This window comes from Podarcis vaucheri, assembly GCF_965113315.1.
Source record: "Podarcis vaucheri genome assembly, chromosome: 9".
NCBI lineage: Eukaryota > Metazoa > Chordata > Lepidosauria > Squamata > Lacertidae > Podarcis > Podarcis vaucheri.
In genome coordinates, this window is record NC_138767.1 from 14,133,282 (window position 1) to 14,156,008 (window position 22,727).

General features: G+C 45.8%; 1 protein-coding gene and 1 long non-coding RNA gene across 2 annotated transcripts in view; one reads left to right on the forward strand and one right to left on the reverse strand.

The window, feature by feature from the left end:
• LOC309540187 overlaps positions 1-8,813 on the forward strand; it is a 194,202-nt gene extending 185,389 nt beyond the window's left edge. The window contains exon 2 of the long non-coding RNA XR_014223111.1: positions 8,206-8,813. This is a non-coding gene — a long non-coding RNA (uncharacterized lncRNA). The remainder of the gene's footprint in view (positions 1-8,205) is intronic.
• A 154-nt stretch (positions 8,814-8,967) lies between these two features.
• LOC309540125 (placenta-specific gene 8 protein-like) lies at positions 8,968-20,872 on the reverse strand. Its single transcript, XM_082236815.1, has 5 exons — positions 20,689-20,872; positions 15,721-15,840; positions 13,914-14,038; positions 11,573-11,681; positions 8,968-9,202 (listed from the first exon to the last, which is right to left on the reverse strand). The coding sequence occupies exons 2-4, from the start codon at positions 15,827-15,829 to the stop codon at positions 11,577-11,579; spliced, it is 339 nt and encodes a 112-aa protein (XP_082092941.1). The 5' UTR covers positions 15,830-15,840; positions 20,689-20,872; the 3' UTR covers positions 8,968-9,202; positions 11,573-11,576.
• Between the last annotated feature and the right edge of the window lie 1,855 nt (positions 20,873-22,727).

Sequence of the window (22,727 nt, forward strand, 5' to 3'; positions counted from 1 at the left end):
GTCTTAATAGGTCTAATAGGTCTGTAATAGGTCTCCTGTAAGACCTTTACAGTCGTTAAGAGTCGTCAACAGGCTCTCTCAGCTATCTGCCTATCTCCCATTCCCACCACCCTTCTGAGTAATACCCCTCCCCACCTTCTCACTATATAGAAGGATCTGGCAACTTCTGTTTCAGTGTATTGGAAGAAGTGTGCATGCACACAAAAGCTCATACCAAGAACTAACTTAGTTGGTCTTTAAGGTGCTACTGGAAGGAATTTTTTTATTTTGACTATGGCAGACCAACACGGCTACCTATCTGTAACTTAGTAGATGCAGAAAAAGATCACGAGGAGCCACAATTTCTTGGGGACCTACAGACCCTCCCAGTGTCCCTATTTTCCAGGGACATTCCCGGATATACAGAAGCCATCCCAGTTTCTGATTTGATCCTGGAATATCCCATTTCTCCTTAGGACGTCCCTACTTTCATCGGAGAAATGTTGGAGGGTATGGAGATTAACTCGCTTAAGGTCATAACACTGAGTCACTGATGCTATCTTTGGGTGTGTCATATATTTCAAGGCCTGCCTCTAGGCATCCTTTTTACTGTACACCCATAATTATTTGCGCTCGTGATGCTGTTGGTGCTGACTGGCATCCATCTGTCTTGGGAAACAATGGAAGAGTACACTTTTGCAGGTGAAGTCAAACTGCTGGAGAATTGCAGCGCCTGCTGTGGCTGTAGAGACCAATACAGGAGAGACATGTTTTGTTGCAGGTGGGGCAAATGAACGCATCTGGTTGTGCTGATCAAGGTGTGCCTCAGTGTTTCTTCTCCCAGTGGTCATTCCTCCTCTGGTCACTCCTGTGGATACACAACCTGTCTGTCTGTCTCCAGGCACTGCAGTCGTATGCAAGAAATTCCCACATGGAAGGCTTGACGTTGCTAGACTTCATGCCACATTAACAGACATCTTTGTAACACAGAGTTGGTGTGCCAACAGGCCTGGGGCCTGAAGCCAGCTCCCCATAGAGCAGGTCCTTGGGTATCACCATGCCAGAGCAGATGTATACCTGAAGGAGCGTCTCCACCCCCATCGTTCTGCCCGGACACTGAGGTCCAGCACTGAGGGCCTTCTGGCGGTTCCCTCACTGCAAGAAGCCAAGTTACAGGGAACCAGGCAGAGGGCCTTCTCGGTAGTGGCACCCGCCCTGTGGAACACCCTCCCACCAGATGTCAAAGAGCAAAACAACTGCCAGACTTTCAGAAGACATCTGAAGGCAGCCCTGTTTAGGGAAGCTTTTAATGTTTGATGCATTACAGTGTTTTGATATTTTGTTGGGGGTTGTCCAGAGTGGCTGGGGAGGCCCAGCCAGATGTGCAGGGTATAAATCATAAATTATTATTATTATGTCTCTGAGACCGGAGTGTGAACATGCTGGGAATGTGAGCTTGGGAGAGCACTTGTTTAAGACTCTGTCCTGCCATGCAATGCCCCAAATCTTCCTAACGCCATGCACTGAGGCATCGCTCCTGGTGGGTGCAAGCTGCCCACGTCTCACTACCATCAAGCACATACCCGCCAACATTTCTCCGATGAGTATAGGGACGTCCCATTCCATAATGATAATTTTACTATTTATACCCCACACATCTTACTGGGTTGCCCCAGCCACTCTGGGCAGCTTCCAACATACAGTGGAACCTCAGTTTTTGAGCGTCTTGCAAGCCGAACAATTAGGAACCCGAACGCCGAAAACCCAGAAGTAATCGCTTCCGTTTTCAAACACGCCTCAGAAGTCGAACGGCTTTCGAGGAACGTTTCTCCATTTTTTCAATGGATTTTGCCAACGACCCATTGATCCTCGGTTTTCGAACGTTTCAGAAGTTGAACGGTCTTCTGGAATGGATTACGTCAGAAAACCGAGGTTCCACTGTATATAAAAACAGAATGAAACATTAAACATTAAACATTAAAAAAAACCCTTCCCCAGATGGCTCAGGGGTCAGATAACTCCTTACCCTCCAACATTTCTCCAATGAAAATAGTGATGTCCTAAGGAAAAGTGGTGGGACGTGGGTGGTGCTTGGGTTAAACCACAAAGCCTAGGACTTGCCGATCAGAAGGTCGGCGGTTCAAATCCCCGCGACGGGGTGAACTCCCGTTGCTCGGTCCCTGCTCCTGCCAACCTAGCAGTTCGAAAGCACATCAAAGTACAAGTAGATAAGTAGGTACCACTCCGGCGGGAAGGTAAAACGGCGTTTCCGTGCGCTGCTCTGGTTCACCAGAAGCAGCTGAATCATGCTGGCCACATGACCTGGAAGCTGTACGCCGGCTCCCTCGGCCAGTAAAGTGAGATGAGTGCCACAACCCCAGAGTCGGTCACGACTGGACCTAATGGTCAGGGGTCCCTTTACCTTTACTTTAAGGAAAAGTGGGACATTCGGGGATCAAATCAGGGATGGCTTCTCTAAATCAGGGACGTCCCTAGAAAATAGGGACCCTTGGAGGGTCTGATAAGCATTGTGCTCAACACGCAAGCCTGGTGGACCTTCATATTTGGGCAGGCACACAATCCGCTTTCAATACTGTTTTTCGGAAGAAGAAGGGGAAAGAGGTGGAGGGGGGAAAGGTGAGTGGGGTTGGGGTTGGGTGGCGATGTTTCTATTTTACTTAGTATATGTAGGGTTTGGTGTCAGCATTGTTTCTGCAGGTTCTTTGCGGTTCACTTATGTTCCTTTGGTGGTGAGAGAGGTTGGGGTTGGCCTAGGGTGTGGTTGTTTGTTTGTGGTTGGCTGTGTTACTGGGAAACTGGAAGGCGGGTGAGAGACCTACCAAACCTAGCAATTCACTGACAAATGTATCTATGTACAGTAGTACCTCTGGATGTGAACAGGATCCGTTCTGGAGCCCCATTCGCATCCTGAAGCGAACGCAACCCATGTCTGCGCGGGTCATGATTTGCCACTTCCGCGCATGCGAGTGATGTCATTTTGAGTGTCTGCGCATGCGCGAGTGGCGATACCCGGAAGTAATGCGCTCTGTTACTTCTGGGTCACCGTGGAGCGCAACCCGAAAAGGCTTAACCTGAAGCGACTTCAGCCTGAGGTATGACTGTACTGGCTCAATGGGAAAACTTTAGAAATTCATATAAAATCACTCCAGTGACGGATTTACACCATTCCAACGTTGTTCTACTCAGAAGGAAAATGGCTAGCAGGGGATGAGCTTGGGGCATGTGTAGGGGCAGCCATAATCCCTGAAGCAGAGACCACATACTCAGCGGCCCCACTGCCTGGGTGATAATCACTGGTACCCTAGTGCCAGACAAGTAGTCATTCCAAGAACAATCGTAAACCCAACCACAGTGGATTGGTGTGCTTAACTTGGCTGGGAAAACGGGAAAATGTAAATACTTACCTTTGTTTCACCTAAAGATTGGAAGGTGGAGGTCATGTAAGACAAGCCTGGTGCTCAGGTTTCTGACAGAAGACCCATCCCAATTTATGACATAGTTATGACAAATGTATGATGTCATGGGTAATTTGGGAAACTTATAAAAATGGGGAGCCATCCTTAGTTCGGGGCTTCTCTCTGCTTCTTCTATGTGGCAGTTTGAAGTCTTGTTGCAACAATAAAGATCAGGCCAACTGGCCGCTGTTTTGCTTCGATCCCCTGGCTGAAGTCTCTTGTTTGCGACCCCCGACCTCAACCTATGGGAGCCAAGGTTAGGCATTTGTGGGGTGCTCCAATTACTCCCTTAAACACTGTTAGCGGGAAAATCCGAGGGCTCCCCCTTGGACAAAAAGACACTAACCAGAGTAAATTGGAGCAAATCAGCAGCCTGTAGGCTTGGCCTTTATTGAACTGTTGCAACAGGGTGCTCCCCTCACTTGCAGGAGAGAGGAAAGACACAGAAAAATGGTGTGCAAGGCCTTATAAAAACTTTTGAAATTCCCACCCTGTAGATCAAGACCACCCCCAGAAACATCATACATACATCACAGAAAGGAGGGGTTGAGGGAGGGGTGGTGGTGGTAACCTGAGTGTCCTGTCACCTGCCTGGTTCCCTCTTTCCCCCTCCCCATGAGTCATTTTCAGAAGACAAAAGGTAGTCGCAGTTTCCTGCCCCCTGAGGGGGAATCCAATCACTGTTCTTTTGTTATAGTCCGTGTTGAATCCACTCGTGTATGCAGTCCGTTGTGTTGTTGATGGTCTTCTGTCTGAGACCATCAGGGTTGGCATAGCAACTGGGCAGGGTTCCTGTGTATGTACAGTGGTGCCTCGCAAGACGAAAAGAATCCGTTTTGTGATTCTCTTCGTCTAGCGGTTTTTTCGTCTTGAGAAGCAAACCCATTGACGGATTAGCGGATTAGCGCTATTAGCGGCTTTTAGCGTCTCATCTGCTGATCGGATCAGCTGATAAGCGGCTTAGCGGCTTAGAAAAGGGGGGGGAGGAAAAAAACCAGCAGGAACTCGCAAGACATTGTCGTCTTGCGAAGCAAGCCCATAGGAAATTCGTTTTGCGAAGCACCTCCAAAATGGAAAACTCTTTTGTCTAGCGAGTTTTCCGTCTTGCGAGGCATTCGTCTTGCGGGGCACCACTGTACTGGTATGCTCAAGGATTATGGCTGCCCTGTATCAAACCTTCCCCATTTTGTAGTCCTTCCTTCATGGAGTAAAATAAAAGTGGAACAGTGCAAATCCGATGTATGGTTGATTTTCTATGGATTTATAACAGAAGCGTAGCGTATGTAGTGTGTGAGTGTGTGTGAAGTTTGTACAAACTGAATGATTGGGGGGGGGGTTCCTGCTACAACACCATCACACCTGCCCTGTGAAACACCCTTCCATCAGACGTCATGGAGATAAGTAACTATATAACCTTGAGAAGACATCTGAAGGCAGCCAGCCCTGTATAGGGAAGTTTTTAATGTTTAATGTTTTATTATGTTTTATTATGTTTTTGTATATGTTGGAAGCCACCCAGAGTGGCAGGGCAACCAAGATAGATGGGCAGGATACAAATAATAACATTATCATTACAGTGGATGCTCGCGTTGCGAACGTGATCCGTGCAGGATGCAGTTCGCAACCCGCAGTGTTCGCAACCCACGTCTGCACGTCTGCGCACACACGGGTTACGATTTGGCGCTTCTGCGCATGCGCGACTGCCGAAACCCGGTGGTAACCGATTCTGATACTTACGGGTTTCGGTGTTCCGTAACCCAAAAAAATGCAACCTGAAGTGTCTGTAACCCAAGGTATGACTGTATTATTTGCTGCTCTGTAGCTGCTCCGTAGTACAGTGGCACCTCGGGTTAAGAACTTAATTTGTTCTGGAGGTTTGTTCTTAACCTGAAACTGTTCTTAACCTGAGGTACCACTTTAGCTAAGGGGGCCTCCCGCTGCCTCCACGCAATTTCTGTTCTCATCCTGAAGCAAAGTTCTTAACCCGAGGTACTATTTCTGGGTTAGCGGAGTCTGTAACCTGAAGCCGAGGTACCACCGTATGTGATAGCACCGGGGCAGCACTGCAGAAGAAACCAAAGTCAAATAAAGGCACCCCTAATTCACTATTGTTGTGTCAAGGGTTGCAGAATGCACCCAGAATAAAGTCGCCAGTCTGGGCCAGCTTTTCCTGTCAATGAGGAAAGTTTCATCTGCTGAATTTCCGCATGCCCTACGGCACAAGAGCCCTGTGGAAACTCAGCGGTTGGGGTTGATGGGAGATGCACTGCAAAACATCTTGAGGGCACGAGGTTGGGGAAGACTGTCCTACAAGGAAGCAATGTGCTTGTTCACGGGCCATTTGCTCTTCCTTTCCTTGTGTACCTGCAAACATTGCTTGGCTTTTGTTCACTTTATTTGCTCCCTGCCCCCTTTTTCTGTGTTCTGCATAGGAATAGAAAGGGCTTGTCTGCGAAGGAATAGAAAGGGCTTGTCTGTGTATCTTTCCCTGATCGCGGCAAACAGGAAAGGCGGGTTAGCAACTACCCTCCATGACAGAAAGAAACTGGCACATATTAAAAATCAGAGAAAATTAGGAGGGGATCTTGCAGGGCCGAGTGGTTCATTGCAGCTGGTGAGCGCATGGCTGACTGACAGCTTTATCCTCCATGAATAGTGAGGCACAGGGGCACCATCTGAGGGGAGGGTCCCGTCCCCCCCAATTTTCAAGGAGGAGGCCGGGCCCCCTCAATATTCCCTGGCAATGTGCACACATTGTGCAGTACCCGCCTGCTCAATTGCGGGGGCAACCAGTGCACCTGGTGGGGGGATATTGATGGCCAGGGATGTGGGTGGCACTGTGGTCTAAACCACTGAGCCTCTTGGGCTTGCCGATCAGAAGGTCGGCGGTTCGAATCCCTGCAACGAGGTGATCTCCCGCTGCTCTGTCCCAGCTCCTGCCAACCTAGCAGTTCAAAAGCACGCCAGCGCAAGTAGATAAATAGGTAGCGCTGTGGCAGGAAAGTAAACGGCGTTTCCATGCGCTCTGGTTTCCATCATGGTGTTCCATTGTGCCAGAAGCTGTTTAGTCATGCTGGCCACATGACCCAGAAAGCTGTCTGTGGACAAACGCCAGCTCCCTCGGCCTGAAAGCGAGATGAGCACCACAACCCCATAGTCACCTTTGACTGGTTCTTTACCATTTACCTTTAATTGATGGCCACCATCTTGGATGGCTTCAAAATAAAGTTAGAAAGTTCATGGAGGACAAGGCTATTCCTGGCTACTAGCCACTCTTGGCTATGTTCTACATCCACCATCAGAGGCATTGCATCCCTGAACACCCGTTGCTGGGAATCACAAGTGTGGAGAGTGCTGTTGCGTTCATGTCCAGCTTCCCACATGCATCTGGTTGGCCACTGTGAGTACAAGATGCTGGACTAGAGCGGCCATTGGTCTGGTCCAACATGCTCTTCTTATGTTCTTGTTTAACTAGCCAGGAGCCCACAGGAGAACTCTGGTGGTCGCCCAATGCTACTCTCCAGAATGCCCTTGGAGATAGGAGTGGAAGCACTATGAAATGGTACCTCGTCTCCCAAATCCTAAAGGTGGTTCGGGGGCCTAATGTGACCCATGATACTGAAAGCCGCTGAGAGGTCAAAGAGAACCAACAGGGCTTCACTTCCGCCATGACTCTCCCAACAAAAGTCATGGGTCAGAGTTGTTATGCATTGAAGTTCTCACCCTGGCCACCTGGCCATGAGTTGGTCAGACTCATGTTTGTAGCTTCATCCCCTTCTCCTTGTGCCCTCCATCTTTCCCAACAGCAGGGTCTTTTCCAGGGAGTCTTTTCTTCTCATGAGGTGGCCAAAGTATTGGAGCCTCAGCTTCAGGATCTGTCCTTCCAGTGAACACTCAGGGCTGATTTCCTTAAAATGGATAGGTTTGATCTTCTTGCAGGCCATGGGACTCTCAAGGGTCTCCTCCAGCACCATAATTCAAAAGCATCAATTCTTCGGCGATCAGCCTTCTTTATGGTCCAGCTCTCACTTCCGTACATCACTACTGGGAAAACCATAGCTTTAACTATACGGACCTTTGTTGGCAAGGTGATGTCTCTGCTTTTTAAGATTCTGTCTAGGTTTGTCATTGCTTTCAGTTCCAGCTTACTTATAAAGAACTACTTGGAGAAATCTCTGTGTCGTCTGCTATGTCCACCCACTACCTAATAAGAGTGACCAGAGCAATTTTGGTCTCCAAACCAGGCCTGAAGTCAGGTTGAAATGAGTTCAGATATCACCAATGGGCATTAAAGTGTAAACCAAAGTTCTCAGGGCAATTAAAAGCATTCACAGCCTAAAGCACACTTCCTTGTAACTGAAAAGCCTTGTAACTGAAAAGCAGACACCTTTTGGCACACCCAAAAGAGATATTTTGTCAAGTAACTGGAGAAAGGCAGCTACCTACGTTCTTGTTAGACCATGCAATTAGGCTGAAAGAAAATAAAAGCATAATAAATGATTGTGTCCTTGTTCTGGCTATTCTTACTATGTAGTAACAGAGTAGCCCCATATTTTCCCCAACTCCATTTTTTCATTAATCTCCCAGTTAACAAGAAAAGAAAATGTGTTTTAAATCTTCAAATGGGAGATAAAAATCCCAGTAATTCTCATGGGTTGGGTGCAGGGATTTTTTGCCTTTACTTTTGCAATGTTATTGAGAGTTCTGTCTTTCCTATGTGTAGATCCATCTGAAATATAAAAAAATTAAGGTCTTGTATATATAATAAATGTTCATAAATGTACCAAGCAAACACGTACATAAATATATAAACCACATGTCTGAAGCAGCACAGGAAAACAGCCATGAAGCCATTTTGGCTCCCAAACTGACCAAATGTTTTCTCTGCAAAGTCAAAGGAAAATGGAATAACCTCCCCATTGTCTTTTCCTTCACAAATCCTGTCTTAAGGGTATGTCTGTGTATGAATAGGGTGAGCCTGTGACCTGGCTCAGGAACTAAGTATTTATCATTACAAAAGACTGGCCAGACTCCCCAGGGTATCCAATCAAGTAAGCATTAATAGGTAACCTGCCAGACAAGAGGTAAACAACGCACTCAGATTTCTGTTGTAGACCTTCCCTTTCTGTGATGTAGGTATGCTGTGTCTGGGGGGTGGTCTTGAGCTACACCCCTTCTGTGATGTATGTATGATGTTAATGGGGGTGGTCTTGGACTCCAGGGTGGGCAATTTAAAATGTCTATATAAGGGCGGGCACACCTTGGTTCTGGGTCCTTCTCCTTCTCCTGCGGGTGAGGAGAGCACCCTGTTGCAACAGTTCAATAAAGTTCAGGCTTACTAGCTGCTTTGCTTCTCAATATTCTCTGGTTGGCCTCTGTTATTTTCTCCGACCAATGGAGAACCTGCAAAGGACTCTATAAGGGCTCTTGTGTCTCCCATAAGGAAATAAGGGCAGATTTTCATTTACTACACATCCATACCCTACATCTTCATTCCAAGAAACATTGTGGGTGACATACACAGCACAAGGCTCCTTTTTATTAATTCTTAAACAAATTTCCAGTAACAAAATTACCTAAATATTTATGTATTCTAAAAAGCTATACGCTTTTCCATAATCTTAGGTCCAACGCATCATCTTTCAGAGATTAGAATATGGGCCAAGCAATGTTTGACTTGATTATGAAGGGTGATGGCAATGAGCAGAAAGGACTTCCGGACCCTCTCTTGCTGAATGTGTGCAAATCTGAAAGAGAAGGGAGAAAACACCAGTCACTCAGAGCAGAGTTGAGAGAAAACATTCCCACGCATTTCATGGGCAACTGTTTTGTTTTGTGGCAAACCACTCTGAGGACCCTGCGGCAGAAAAAAACGCTATATAAATATAAACAAGCAAATGTTAAGGCCAAATGATACACACTAGAAGGAGGAGGAGGAGGAGGAGGAGGAGGAGGAGGAGGAGGAGGAAGCAGCAGCAGCAGCAGCTTTGGGTAATGGTTTTCATTGAGACCATGAAGTAGTGTTAAAGGGTTTTAAAAAGCTCCTGCCCTTCTTGTGGTCCCAATCCTGCAGCTGCTTTTTAAAGTGATTTGCTTGGGGAAAGGTACAAGGCTGGTCTATGTAATGGCACTGGTAATGCCACAGGTGGCGCTGTGGTCTAAACCACTGAGCCTCTTGGGCTTGCCGATCAGAAGGTTGGCAGTTCAAATCCGCTCAATGGTGGTTAGCTCCCATTGCTCTGTCTCAGCTTCTGCCAACCTAGCAGTTTGAAAGCACACCAATGCAGGTAGATAAATAGGTAGCACTGCAGTGGGAAGGTAAACAGCATTTCCATGCACTCTGGTTTCTGTCACGGTGTTCCGCTGCGCCAGAAGCGGTTTAGTCATGCTGGCCACATGACCCAGAAAGCTGTCTGTGGACAAACGCCGGCTCCCCCAGCCTGAAAGCGAATGAGCGCCACAACCCCATAGTTGCCTTTGACTGGACTTCACCGTCCAGGGGTCCTTTACCTTTGCCTTTTTACCTACTAACCATTCAAGGAAATTGCATCAAAATCAACACCATTTACATTCGCCATGCAGCTGGGAGATGGGTCATGGGTGGAGGGCAAGCTTGTTTGTAAGTGATTTGCATATTGCAAGTAACCTGTCCACACCAGTGTTCCTTCTCAATGGCGTACTTGATGGCAGGGCTGTGGAACCTCAAGTCTAGGCCTCTCTGCCTGACACTGGGGACTCACCCCAGGCCATGCCCTTTCTCCTGTCCATTCCTACGCCCCAGGCCACAATCCCAGCATCTCTGTCCCTCTCCCATCTTGACTGTTTTTGCCTGGCTGGACTTTGTCTTTGAAGATTAATAATGAACCTTCCTTGCCTGGGTGGAGGATAGAGAGAGGTGTGTTGAAATTAGACTACTGGGCAAAGGTAAGATTTGCATTCGCCACTCTAGCCACTTTTGCCTCTGACCAAGCCTATTTTGATATTTTGCTTCTGGGCCAGCACACCTCTGGCATGTGAGTGTTGCCCAGAGGGGAAATGACCCCTGCACTCAAAAATGTCCCCCATTCCTCCTGTATAGTTAACATTTATAAGCAGATCAGTTAGTTACAGCATGGTGCTGACAACCCCAAGGTTACAGGTTTGATCCCAGTAAGGGACACCTTCATTGGGGGGGGGGGGATGAGGAGGTCTTCAGGGTCTTAGCCCAGAAATGGAAGCAAGAAGAAATCCCGACGAAAGAAGAATGGCAGACAAAATTAATGGACTGCGCAGAATTAGACAAAATGACTGGAAGGATTCGAAACCAGCGGGACCGGAGATTTACAGAAGATTGGAAGAAATATATGAACTATTTGAAGAGCAACTGTAATCAACAAATTACGCTAGCAGGACTACAAGAGGTTTTGTAAGGAGAAATCTATGAAATATTGCAAAATAGAGAAAGAAGAGAGATTAGTTATGAGATTTAAAGGTAATAAAGAAAGTAAGAAATGTATGCTAAGTGATTAGATTGGAAAATTTTCAGATGTGATTGATGGAAGTCCAAAAATAATTGTATAAGGTGTAAAAGTATGTTTAATTATTTGAAAATGATATGTTAAAAAACTAATAAAAAAATTATATACAGAAAAAAGGAGGTCCTCAGGGTCCCTTCCAACTCTACAATTCTATGGAAGTGAGAGCCGGACCCTAAAGAAGGCTGATCACCGAAGAATTGATGCTTTTGAATTATGGTGCCGGAGGAGACTCTTGAGAGTCCCATGGACTGCAAGAAGATCAAACCTCTCCATTCTGAAGGAAATCAGCCCTGAGTGCTCACTGGAAGGACAGGTCCTGAAGCTGAGGCTCCAATTCTTTGGCCACCTCATGAGAAGAGAAGACTCCCTGGAAAAGACCCTGATGTTGGGAAAGATGGAGGGCACAAGGAGAAGGGGATGACAGAGGACGAGATGGTTGGACAGTGTTCTCGAAGCTACCAGCATGAGTTTGACCAAACTGCGGGAGGCAGTGGAAGACAGGAGTGCCTGGCGTGCTCTGGTCCATGGGGTCACAAAGCGTCGGACACGACTAAACAACTAAACAACAACAAATGATTTAACACTGTAAATGACACCAACCTTCTTAGAAGATCCCCATGTCTTTTCTTTTGTTGATGTCCCTCTTGAGCTGGCAAAGGGCACAATGAGGGCAGAACCACATAGCACAGAAGTCCCCCAGGAGAGATCCCTGTTGAGTAGAAGAGCATTTTCAGGTGCCATTATTCTTGTGGGAAGAGAAACGATACACACAGCAGAAGAAAACTCACAAGGGGACTTAGGGTTAACCACACATTAACAGGGGAGGGTGCAACCAATGCAGTGGAATATTATTTATTTATTTATTTATTTATTCATTCATTCCTTCCCCCCCCCCCAACTGGCTAGGTTTCCCCAACCACTCTGGGCAGCTTCCAACAAAAGATTAAAAATACATTAAAACATCAGTCATTAAAAACTTCCCTAAACCTTGGTTCTCGAACTTAATCCATTCCGGAAGTCAGTTCAACTCCTGAAACTATTTGAAAACCAAGGTGCAGCTTCCGATTGGCTGCAGGAGCTTCCTGCACTCAAGCGGAAGCCGAGACAGACATTCGGCTTCCGAAAAATGTTTGAAAGCCGGAACACTTACTTCCAGGTTTTCGATGTTTGGGAGCTAATTTCCTCGTCCACTAAGCCGTTCGAGAACCAAGGTTCCACTGTACAGTGGTACCTCGGGTTAAGAACTTAATTCGTTCTGGAGGTCTGTTCTTAACCTGAAGCACCACTTTAGCTAATGGGGCCTCCTGCTGCCACTGCGCCACCGCTGCACAATTTCCATTCTCATCCTGAGGTAAAGTTCTTAACCCTAGGCAATATTTCTGGGTTAGCGGAGTCTGTAACCTGAAGCGTATGTAACCTGAAGCGTCTGTAACCCGAGGTATCACTGTACATACATTTGCACGTAACTCATTACTGCAAAAACAACACACCCCTCTTTCTTCACTTTTTAAGTGCCCCCTGCTCACTTTTTTAAAGAACGGATTTTTCCACCATGAAAATGTGGTGGCACCAGTCCTCCTTGAATTCCCCTTCATTGCCCCATGATGCCCCATGATGCATCTGAGGAAGGTCATGGCCTCATGGCATCATCTCCTTCCAGGTTGTGCTGGTCCCAAGGAACCCTCTTTTCCACAAAATAAAGAATCTGGAAGGACATTATGTAAGGGCACCTTTCCTCAGGTGCATTTTATGTCAGACTGGCTCAGAGCAGAGCAGAATCACTGCTGCCACTTTTTCAGGGTGAAAGGACCTCAGGTCAGTGAAGTACAACACCTGCTTTGCATGCAGAAGATTCAATCCTCAGTATTTCCAGGTAGGACTGAGGAAGATTCCCTACCTGAAACCCAGGAGAGCCACTGTAGATGACACTGAGCAAGATGGCCCAATGGTCTAATCCAGGCACCCCCAAACTCGGCCCTCCAGCTGTTTTGGGACTACAGTTCCCATCATCCCTGACCACTGGTCCTGTTAGCTAGGGATGATGGGAGTTGTAGTCCCAAAACAGCTGGAGGGCCGGGTTTGGGGGTGACTGGTCTAATCCAAGCACGTTCAACTTCCATTAGGTTGTGATCCACCATCCAGTATCAAAAACTGGCAGTCATCTAACACACTCTCCCACTGTTGTTCTTCAACTTAAATACATTATCAGGTAGGTAGCCATGTTGACCTGACGCAGTAGAAATATATATAGACCCTTATACCGTATATAGTGAGAGGGTGAGGAGGGGTATTACTCAGAAGGGTGGTAGGAATGGGTGATTGGCTGATAGGTGTGTACAGTGGTGCCCCGCAAGACGAATGCCTCGCAAGACGGAAAACTCGCTAGACAAAAGATTTTTCAGTTTTGGAGGTGCTTCGCAAAACGAATTTCCTATGGGCTTGCTTCGTAAGACGACAATGTCTTGCAAGTTCCTGCTGGTTTTTTTTCCTTCCCCCCCTTTTTTCTAAGCCGCTAAGCCGCTTATCAGCTGATCCGATCAGCAGATAAGCCGCTAAAAGCCGCTAATAGCGCTATTCCGCTAATCCGTCAATGGGCTTGCTTCGCAAGACGAAAAAACCGCTAGACGAAGAGAATCACAGAACGGATTCTTTTCGTCTTGCAAGGCACCACTGTAAATCCATGCCTCCTAACCTAAGTCCAACACGCAAAAGATTTAAATGACACCACCCTCGGCCAACTCATTCATATTTCATCTCATGATGAGCTGCTGTGCTTCACCACTTTACCACTGGTGTTTATATGTCCCAATGAGAACTCTTAGGTCCTCTTTTAATGTTAAGAGCAGGTGAACTTTTAAATTTCGCAAACAGAAATAGAAAAGTGAGCAGCTGAGAGTTCCTCTTCCGTACATGTACACAGGATTCAAGTTCACACACTTACCGGGATCCCATATTTTGTCCGGTAGACGGACCTCATTGCCATGCTTGAGCCACACAGGCAGCACTCTTCCATAGCCGAAGCTATCTGGCATCCCAAAATGAGGGGGCAAAACAGCCCACAGATGCCTGGATAGAGAGACAGAACAGACATGAAATGCCTCTCTAGGAGATCACTCGGGAGAGTGGAAGCAAGGCGAAGGTTAGCCACAACTAGAGTAATGGATAAGCCTTACAAAGCATCACAGGTTCTAGCAAAAGTTCTTAGAGAGTGGGGCCCTAAGCTATAGCTTGTGTAGCTTATACAGTATGTAAATCCGGTACTGGAACTGTCGCTCTCTGAGGGGAACAGGGGACCCCTAACAACTCTCAGCAACCCTGAACAAACTACAGTCCCCAGGATTCTCTGCTGTTGGCTGTTTGAAGTGGTATGATCCTGCTTTCAATGTCTAGTGCAGATGGGACCTAAGCGATAGCTAGGGTTTCAAGTATTATTATTGTCTGTGACAGATTAGCATGGAGAATTTGAAAGAGGGGCAGAAACAATCAAGCCGAGGGTAGGTACTTCTTTCTTTTTCTTTGATGGAGTTCCTGTCTTTTTCAGGGCTGCATTCTATGGGTCACGTGCAAGCGGTGGGCGGGGCCAGGGGTAAAAGTGGGTGGAGCACTGGATGTAAATTTTAACTATGGTTATGTAGGTTATGTTCTCCACACAACTCTCTATCCTCCGTCCAGGGAATCAGAGTTGAGGACATATTTTAGTCAGATAAGGGCACTCTACGAGGGTGTGGAGCAAGGCCAGCAAGGGGTGTGATCTGGGGAGGGTGTGTACCCTGGGGAGAGTCCCAAGGGGCAGATAGAGAGGCTGCATTTGCCCCCTGGGCCTGAAATCCCCCATTCCAGTGTAGATTGGGTAGGTCTGGTCCTCATTTGCCCATCTGACGTGAAGCCTGTCTGCAAAACTGCAGCAACGCAGAGATAATTTATTATGGTCGGAGACCAGCTTATAAAACACACTTGGGGGTACAATCCCAGAAGGAAAACAAACATTTAAAACAATGTGCAACAATAAATTTAAAATTTATAAATGCGATAAGAATATAGACACTGAAAACTTTAAGATAAGCTACCGCAGAGAGATGACCCAGAGTCATCCATGGAACGAAGTTTGGGGGTTTTCTTAACAAACTAGTTTGGGTTAGGGGATGGTCTGCGCCTACAGAATCTGGCGACCATCCGGGTCGTCTTATGATCTTTGCCTGACAGGAAAAGGTCAATTTTTTGCTTTTCCGGGAGGTCAGCGAGCCTCACCAGCAAGGGATCAATGGTCTCACTACGTGCCTCTTCATAAAAGGGACATCTAAAGAACAAGTGCTCTGGGCTTCCTATATCCCCCAATGAACAGGCGCAAAGTCTCTGAACATATGGGACTTTTTTAAAGGATCCTTCCAGGCCCAGTGAGGGCAGAGCCAAGCTTCTGGAGAGTGTAAAAGCCCTTCTTTCAACAGCAATGCAGTGTCTTCATTGGAGGAGAACTACAGATGGCTGGAGTTAGTTGATAGCAAACAAAGTACAAAGAACAATAAGAATAGCACAACATCTGTGTGGAGTGCATATTTATTCTGCCATGCCTGACCCAGCAAGCCTTTCCCTTGGTAAACAACCGGAAATGGCAGGAAAGAGTTGCTGTTCTCATCGTAAGAAGCTTGTGGCCTGGAAAGGCATTCTGTCCGTCCGGCACAAAACTCATCACGCTCAACGAGGCATCATTGCCACAGCCACATCTTTGACCTCCCCCGCCCCCCACTTACACACTCCGCAGTCACCGCAACAGTCCATTAAGTCCGTCTGCCATTGAGGGCTTTGGTGCTGGGCAAGCACAACCTGCGGCTGGTTCATGATCACTGCCTGAGTGTTCATTGCAACGACGGCTGAGAAAAGAAAGAGAACCAAAAAACCAATTGTTAAATGCAAACATGGAAGTGAGAGCTGGACCATAAAGAAGGCTGATCGCCAAAGAATTGATGCTTTTGAATTCTGGTGCTGGAGGAGACTCTGGAGAGTCCCATGGACTGCAAGAAGATCAAACCTATCCCTTCTGAAGGAAATCAGCCCTGAGTGCTCACTGGAAGGACAGATCCTGAAGCTGAGACTCCAATACTTTGGCCACCTCATGAGAAGAGAAGACTCCCTGGGAAAGACCCTGATGTTGGGAAAGATTGAGGGCACAAGGAGAAAGGGACGACAGAGGACGAGATGGTTGGACAGTGTTCTCAAAGCTACCAGCATGAGTTTGACCAAACTGTGGGAGGCAGTAGAAGACAGGAGTGCCTGGTGTGCTGTGGTCCATGGGGTCACAAAGAGACGGACACGACTAAACAACTAAACAACAACAACAAATGCAAACAACCATCATCCTGAATTAATAATAATAATAATAATAATAATAATAATAATAATAATAATAATTTTATTTGATTTTACAAGTGTAGAGTTATAACAATACAAATCACATATCCATATTTAGAGATTTCTCTGAATCTCAAGACTTCCCGCCCTCCCCTCCATGGGTCCTATTGTCAATCTTTTCAACTGCGTATTATTTCATAATCCATATTTTGTATCTCTCCACATTGTTCATAATATTTGCTACATTACAAGTGTTATTAGAATCCTGCTAATGTTTCCATCTGCTTACAATGGTCTCCTAAATAAATTATAATTTCCCCCCATTCTTTATTGGCTGCTCCTGCAGGCCAATCAGGTTGCTGAATCACTTCATCCAGGAGCCTGATTGGCTGCTCCTGCAGGCCAATCAGTTCGCTGATTTACTTCCACCTGGAGCTGGATTGGCTGCTACTGCAGGCCAATCAGTTTGCTAATTCCCTTCCACCTGGAGCTGGATTGGGTGGCTCCTGCGGACCAATCAGGCTGCTGCATTCTGGATCCTATTGTTCTAGGATTCAGCTCAGTACGTAACACTGAGCTATATCAAAGTTCAGCAAGTTTGTTTCTCATTTTGGTGCCAGGTTAAGCTATGCCATTTTGCTTGGACAATTTAAGATCATGAGTGACTTGTCAGATTTTGGCTGGCACACATGCATCTGAGACTATAGAAATGTGTATATAGGTGCATTGTTAAGAAATGAGCAATTAAAAAAAGTTTGTTTATGTTTCCTGTTTTCTTTTCCCAAGCAGAGATAATGTGTAAGCAGGTGTCAGCTCCCTCAAAAAGGTCAACAACTTTGGGGTCCCCCCCTTAAAAAGGGTTAACAACTCTGGGAAACAGGGAGAGAGGCACTTGAGGGAGCTTTGCAACACAGCGCCAGATATGCTTAATAGGGCCCTGAGGGCAGTATACAAAACTAGTTACCATATTTTCCCGTGTATAAGACACCCCCATGTATAAGATGCCCCCTACTTTTGGGGCTCCAATTTAAGAAAATGGGGGGAGGATTGCCCTGTTTATAAGAACCCCCTCCCACGATTTCTAATCTTATTTTACAGGGGGGAAATCTAGTCTTATACACGGAAAAGTATGGTAGTTAGTTACTTAGTTAGTTAATTAACAATAGTGTGAATGGGAGTAAAAAAATCAAGTGCTGAGAATTTATGCAACAGACAGATGTATGAAACAGTCCTTAAGGATGTGTCAGCTGAAACAACAACTAGGGAATGTTAAGAATTACCATATTTTTTGCTCTATAAGACTCACTTTTTCCCTCCTAAAAAGTAAGGGGAAATGTGTGTGCGTCTTATGGAGCGAATGCAGGCTGCACAGCTATCCCAGAAGCCAGAACAGCAAGAGGGATTGCTGTTTTCACTACGCAGCGATCCCTCTTGTTGTTCTGGCTTCTGGGATTCAGAATATTTTTTTTCTTGTTTTCCTCCTCCAAAAACTAGGTGTGTCTTATGGCCTGGTGCGTCCTATAGAGCGAAAAATACGGTAGTCTGGCACACGTGTGGCCCAGCATACATGTGTGATGTCACATGGGAGGAGGAGGCGCCCTGGCCCTTTCCATGAACATTTGGGGGGCTTTGCCTCCCCCCCGGGCCCCCAAAGACACCCCCTGGTCTGGTGAATCAGGTCTTAATGCAGGACAGACAAAATCCTCACACATTCTTAGGATAACGTGATCAAAAGGACCGACGGTTCAAAGAGGAGGGGGAACAAATAAAAGATTGAGATTTGAGAAGGATAAGGAGAAACCACAGGTGGGAGAAGAAATCAGGAAAATAAACGGTTGCAGAGGCAATGCGGCTATGGAGGACAGATTGAACTCTCTCCAAGGTTTTGAATGAAAGAAAGAGGTAGGCAAAATGAATGAGGCAATAATCACTCCCAGAGAAGAGGCTGGGCGAAGGAGATTTCAAAAGAAGGGAAATAATGGCCTGCTTTCAGCCTGAAGGCGGGGGTGAGGGTGGGGGACCCAGAAGCTAAACTGAAAATGTGCAGAACCATAGAAAGGAAAATGGCAATGAAGAAACAAGATGAAATAAGCACGCTTCAGCAGAAAGCAGGACTCCTGTATCTTTCATAGCTGTGCCCCAAAGGGAAATTTTGGCAGGTGGAACTGGTCATACAGAGGTGGAAACAGTTTCCCCTTGCCCAAATATTCCCACTAGGCAACTGGACGGCCTCGGTCCAGTATACCTGAAGGAGCGTCTCCACCCCCATCATTCTGCCCGAACACTGAGGTCCAGCGCCGAGGGCCTTCTGGCAGTTCCCTCCCTGCGAGAAGTGAGGTTACAGGGAATCAGGCAGAGGGCCTTCTCGGTAGTGGCACCCGCCCTGTGGAACGCCCTCCCACCAGATGTCAAAGAGAAGAATAACTACCAAACTTTTAGAAGACATCTGAAGGCAGCCCTGTTTAGGGAAGCTTTTAATGTTTAATAGATTATTGCATTTTAATATTCTGTTGGAAGCCACCCAGAGTGGCTGGGGAAACTCAGCCAGATGGGCGGGGTATAAATAATAAATTATTATTATTATCGAAAGGTCGAAGGATGACTGATTTGTATTTCATTCAACCAGCCTCACAGCAGCCTAGCGAGTCTTGGAAAACAGTGATCTATGCAGAATAATGTCAACATTTAAAAACAGAAGCGTCTCCCTTTCTTACAACCATGGAGAAAGGTTTAAGAAGAAGGGGGGAAAGCCTGCAAAAAAGTCTGTTGTTTTCTGAGTGTTATTGCATTATTGCCATCTGAAGGGGCCATCTTGAACTGAGAATTATAAAATCATAGAACTGTAGAGTTGGAAGGGACCACTGTGGTCATCTAGCCCAACCCCCTGCGATGCAAGAATCTTTTGCCCAAAGTGGGGTTCAAACGTACAACTCTGAGATGAAGAGTCTCATGCTCTACTGACTGTGCTACCCCACCTAGCTTTATTCAACACAATATAAGCAGGACAACATCCCCCCCTCACAACAAAATATTTGTTGTAAGCAAAGTTACAGGATTTCAGCAGAAACTACCAGGTATGCATATATTGGAACCAAACAGCCCAAAACCTTTGCTGAAGCAAACAGCACTGAAAACGAGATCATGTATTATAAGGCTGCCATATTTCTACAAGTTGGTGAGCTTTTTTTAGGCAATCGACCTCAGAGTAGTTGAGTTCTTTGGGAAACTGCCTCCCTGCTCAGGACATATGGCAACCGTAATGTTACAAGGTTGTAACTCGGATTACAATGTTACTCGGATACCATTCTGAAGTCAAATCATCATGCTTGCTCGACAGAAAGGACATCTCAACTAACCCCCTCATGTACACAGGGGTACCTCCGCCTCAATAAATATTATGCCATCCCTCCCTGCAAAGTATATACACAAAGTATCAAATGTGGTGACAGTGATAATAATAATACAACAAAACAACAACACCACAAACTGGCTTATAAGTATAAAACCAAATTTACCTGGAGATACTGCAAACATGGAGGCTTTGTCTTGCACATGGCACCTTAGTATGTTTGCTGTTTGAATGGTTACAAGTCTATCTCTGTTCTAGCTATTATTCTAGTAAATTTGGTTTACTCCCTGCAGACATATTCTGTCAGATGTCAGTCACAATGAAGTCCCACTAAAATGGGGCATAGGTGGGACTTCAGCCCTATGGGATTGGCAAGCCAGTCTTATCTATGCCATTGCCCACTTTGTCGGCTCTCCTTTCCATAATTCTGAGGTCTCTCACAACCCCTTCCAAATTTACCAAACGCCCCACTTCTGCAACTTGAATATATTACGAAAACCAGGCAAAGGTATAATTCAAATTTGCTTATCTTGTAAAACAAATTGGGGTGCTTTGAGATGGGAGTTTAAAACCATAAACGAGTTGTTGAGATATTGCTGAAGTTGGTACCAAGTTGGATTTTTTAAAAAAACAAGGACAACATTGGGTTTCCCCTGAAAATGGTAAGTTCTGGTTATATGCAGGGGAAACACAGGCTGGCATTTTGATGATGACAGACACCCATCCCATAATAAACACCTGTCTGGAAGCACTCTTGGGACAGCCAATTTGGGACTTTCTGTTAATAAAATTAGCCTGTACACAGTATGTATATGTCTAAACAGAAATGATTAGAAGCTCTGCTTTTGCTTTCCAAAATTTTATGTTTGTCTTCCAGTAATTTTATTTTTCTCCATTACTTTTATCTTGCCTTCCCTGGAGACAAGAACATTTCCAAGTCAACTCTTAAGAACTTCTAAGCAATTGGACAAAATAACCTTGTAGCATTCAATGAGAGATAATGTTGCCCTATGCCACCTACCTGGTGCTTAGAAGGAGACAGGGAACCCTCTTCGCTGAAGTCAAATATAACTGCAGAGTTACTCCGCTGTGGCAGGCAACCTTTCAGCTTTCCAAGATCGTCACTGGCTGTTTCCCTACAAGGAAGTGGTGGTCAAAATCATCCAAGCTGATAACTGCTCCTTCTGGACTTAGTCAGTAAGCAGTTTTGCAAGAACATAAAATAGGTCTTTGGGTAATAAAGGAATGGCAAGATTGTACATACAATCGAAACGTTATTCAAAAGTTTTTTTAAAGCACTAATTAGATTTATGTCTTTTGTATAAACAGGAAGTAGGTGTGTATTGTGTGGAGAAGATCTCATTCAGAAAGTCCTGGTTCTTTGAGATTTTATTTTGAACTAGGGTTCCACCCTGGTCACGTTAGACTGCAATTCTATGCATACTAACTTGGGAGTAAATTCCACTGAACACCGAAACTCTGAGCAAGGTGTTTACGATTGCACTGCAAAACGTTTTATTTCCCAACAGAACACACAAGACTGAATAATGATAATAAAATGAAGTTTGCCTAATTCCTCCCCTTGTTTTGTACAAGTGTTCCCGGCTTTGTGATAGGCAGAAATCCAACAGGAGAAGTTTTCCTGGTGTGGTGTGAAGAGAAAAATTCTCCCCTGCACCTTCTTTGTGATTCCTTTGGTGGCAGTGAAAAAGCTTTTTATTTCCCCAGAACTTTTATGTTGTACAGTATTATATTCAGAACTTTTTTTCTAGAAAAAGAGGTGCTCTTTTGACCTTTTTTTAGGGGGAACACCCAGCCAAAGCTGTAGTGCAGTCCTGAGCGCCGCGCCATAACACCGCAGAGGTGCCAGAACACGCCAAAGAGGTGAATTCATGCCCCCCCAAAAGCCCTATTATATTGTTTTTCTCATTCTTATAGCATTCTTATATGTTTTAATTGCTATTTTGAGTGATGCAGATAGCTTTGTTAAAGAGAAGCGTATCAACACTGTTAACAAATAAATAGAAAAACAAATTACTGGTTTCATGTGCTCAGTGACTACAGCTGACTTTTTTGCTACGAGAGCTACAGGCGATATATCATATCCAGGATGTGAAATGCGTCCTTGGCTTTATTTATTCTATAAGGAAGTAAAACACGAATTCCTGGACCAGCCCAGGCAGGACAGGTGGGCAGCCGTGCAGAGTTGCTTGGAGACTCAACATTACTTTATTCCTGATTTATTTGCTTTCTCTCCCTCCCTCTCTTTACTTTTGTGTTTATGGTATGAGTGCACAGCTGCATGGGAACTGTGTGATCCAGACAGTCTGAGTCAGGTTGTGTTAGAAATAAGAATATGAGTTGGAAGGAAATGAACGCAAGTACTTAAAAGCTGTTGCAGGGAACAGTTCTCTGACAATGGGCACTGTCTTTTAACTCGCTTTCTCAAATATGGGTTCTCTGAGTTTCTCATTTTTCGTTCAGTTCTCCATATTTCCACATCAGTCTATGATTTATTTATTTTAAAGTCCTCATGTAAATTCATCTGCATTTCAGAGCAAATTTCTCCTAAAATGGATACATTCTGCAAATAATAATAATTTATTATTTGTACCCCGCCCATCTGGCTGGGTTTCCCCAGCCACTCTGGGCGGCTTCCACAAAGACCAAAATACACTAATATGTCATACATTAAAAACTTCCCTGAACAGGGCTGCCTTAAGATGGCGTCTGAATGTCAGGTAGTTGTTTATCTCTTTGACATCTGATGGGAGGCCTTTCCACAGGGCGGGCGCCACCACCGAGAAGGCCCTCTGCCTGGTTCCCTGTAACCTCACTTCTCGCAATGAGGGAACCGCCAGAAGGCCCTCGGCGCTGGACCTCAGCATCCGGGCAGAATGATGGGGGTGGAGACGCTCCTTCGGGTATACTGGGCCGAGGCCTTTTAGGGCTTTAAAGGTCAACACCAACACTTTGAATTGTGCTCAGAAACGTACTGGGAGCCAATGTAGGTCTTTCAAGACTGGTGTTATGTGGTCCCAGCAGTCACTCCCAGTCACC

What these genes read in the sequence shown, in the direction of transcription:
- LOC309540125 (XM_082236815.1), bottom strand. Translation starts at nt 15,829, where the DNA reads ATGAACACTCAGGCAGTGATCATGAACCAGCCGCAGGTTGTGCTTGCC. An exon ending in TTGCGGTGACTGCGGAGTGT is followed by an intron (nt 14,039 to 15,720) that starts GTAAGTGGGGGG and finishes CTCTCTATCCAG; the next exon opens with GCATCTGTGGGCTGTTTTGC. An exon ending in GGACAAAATATGGGATCCCG is followed by an intron (nt 11,682 to 13,913) that starts GTAAGTGTGTGA and finishes TCTACTCAACAG; the next exon opens with GGATCTCTCCTGGGGGACTT.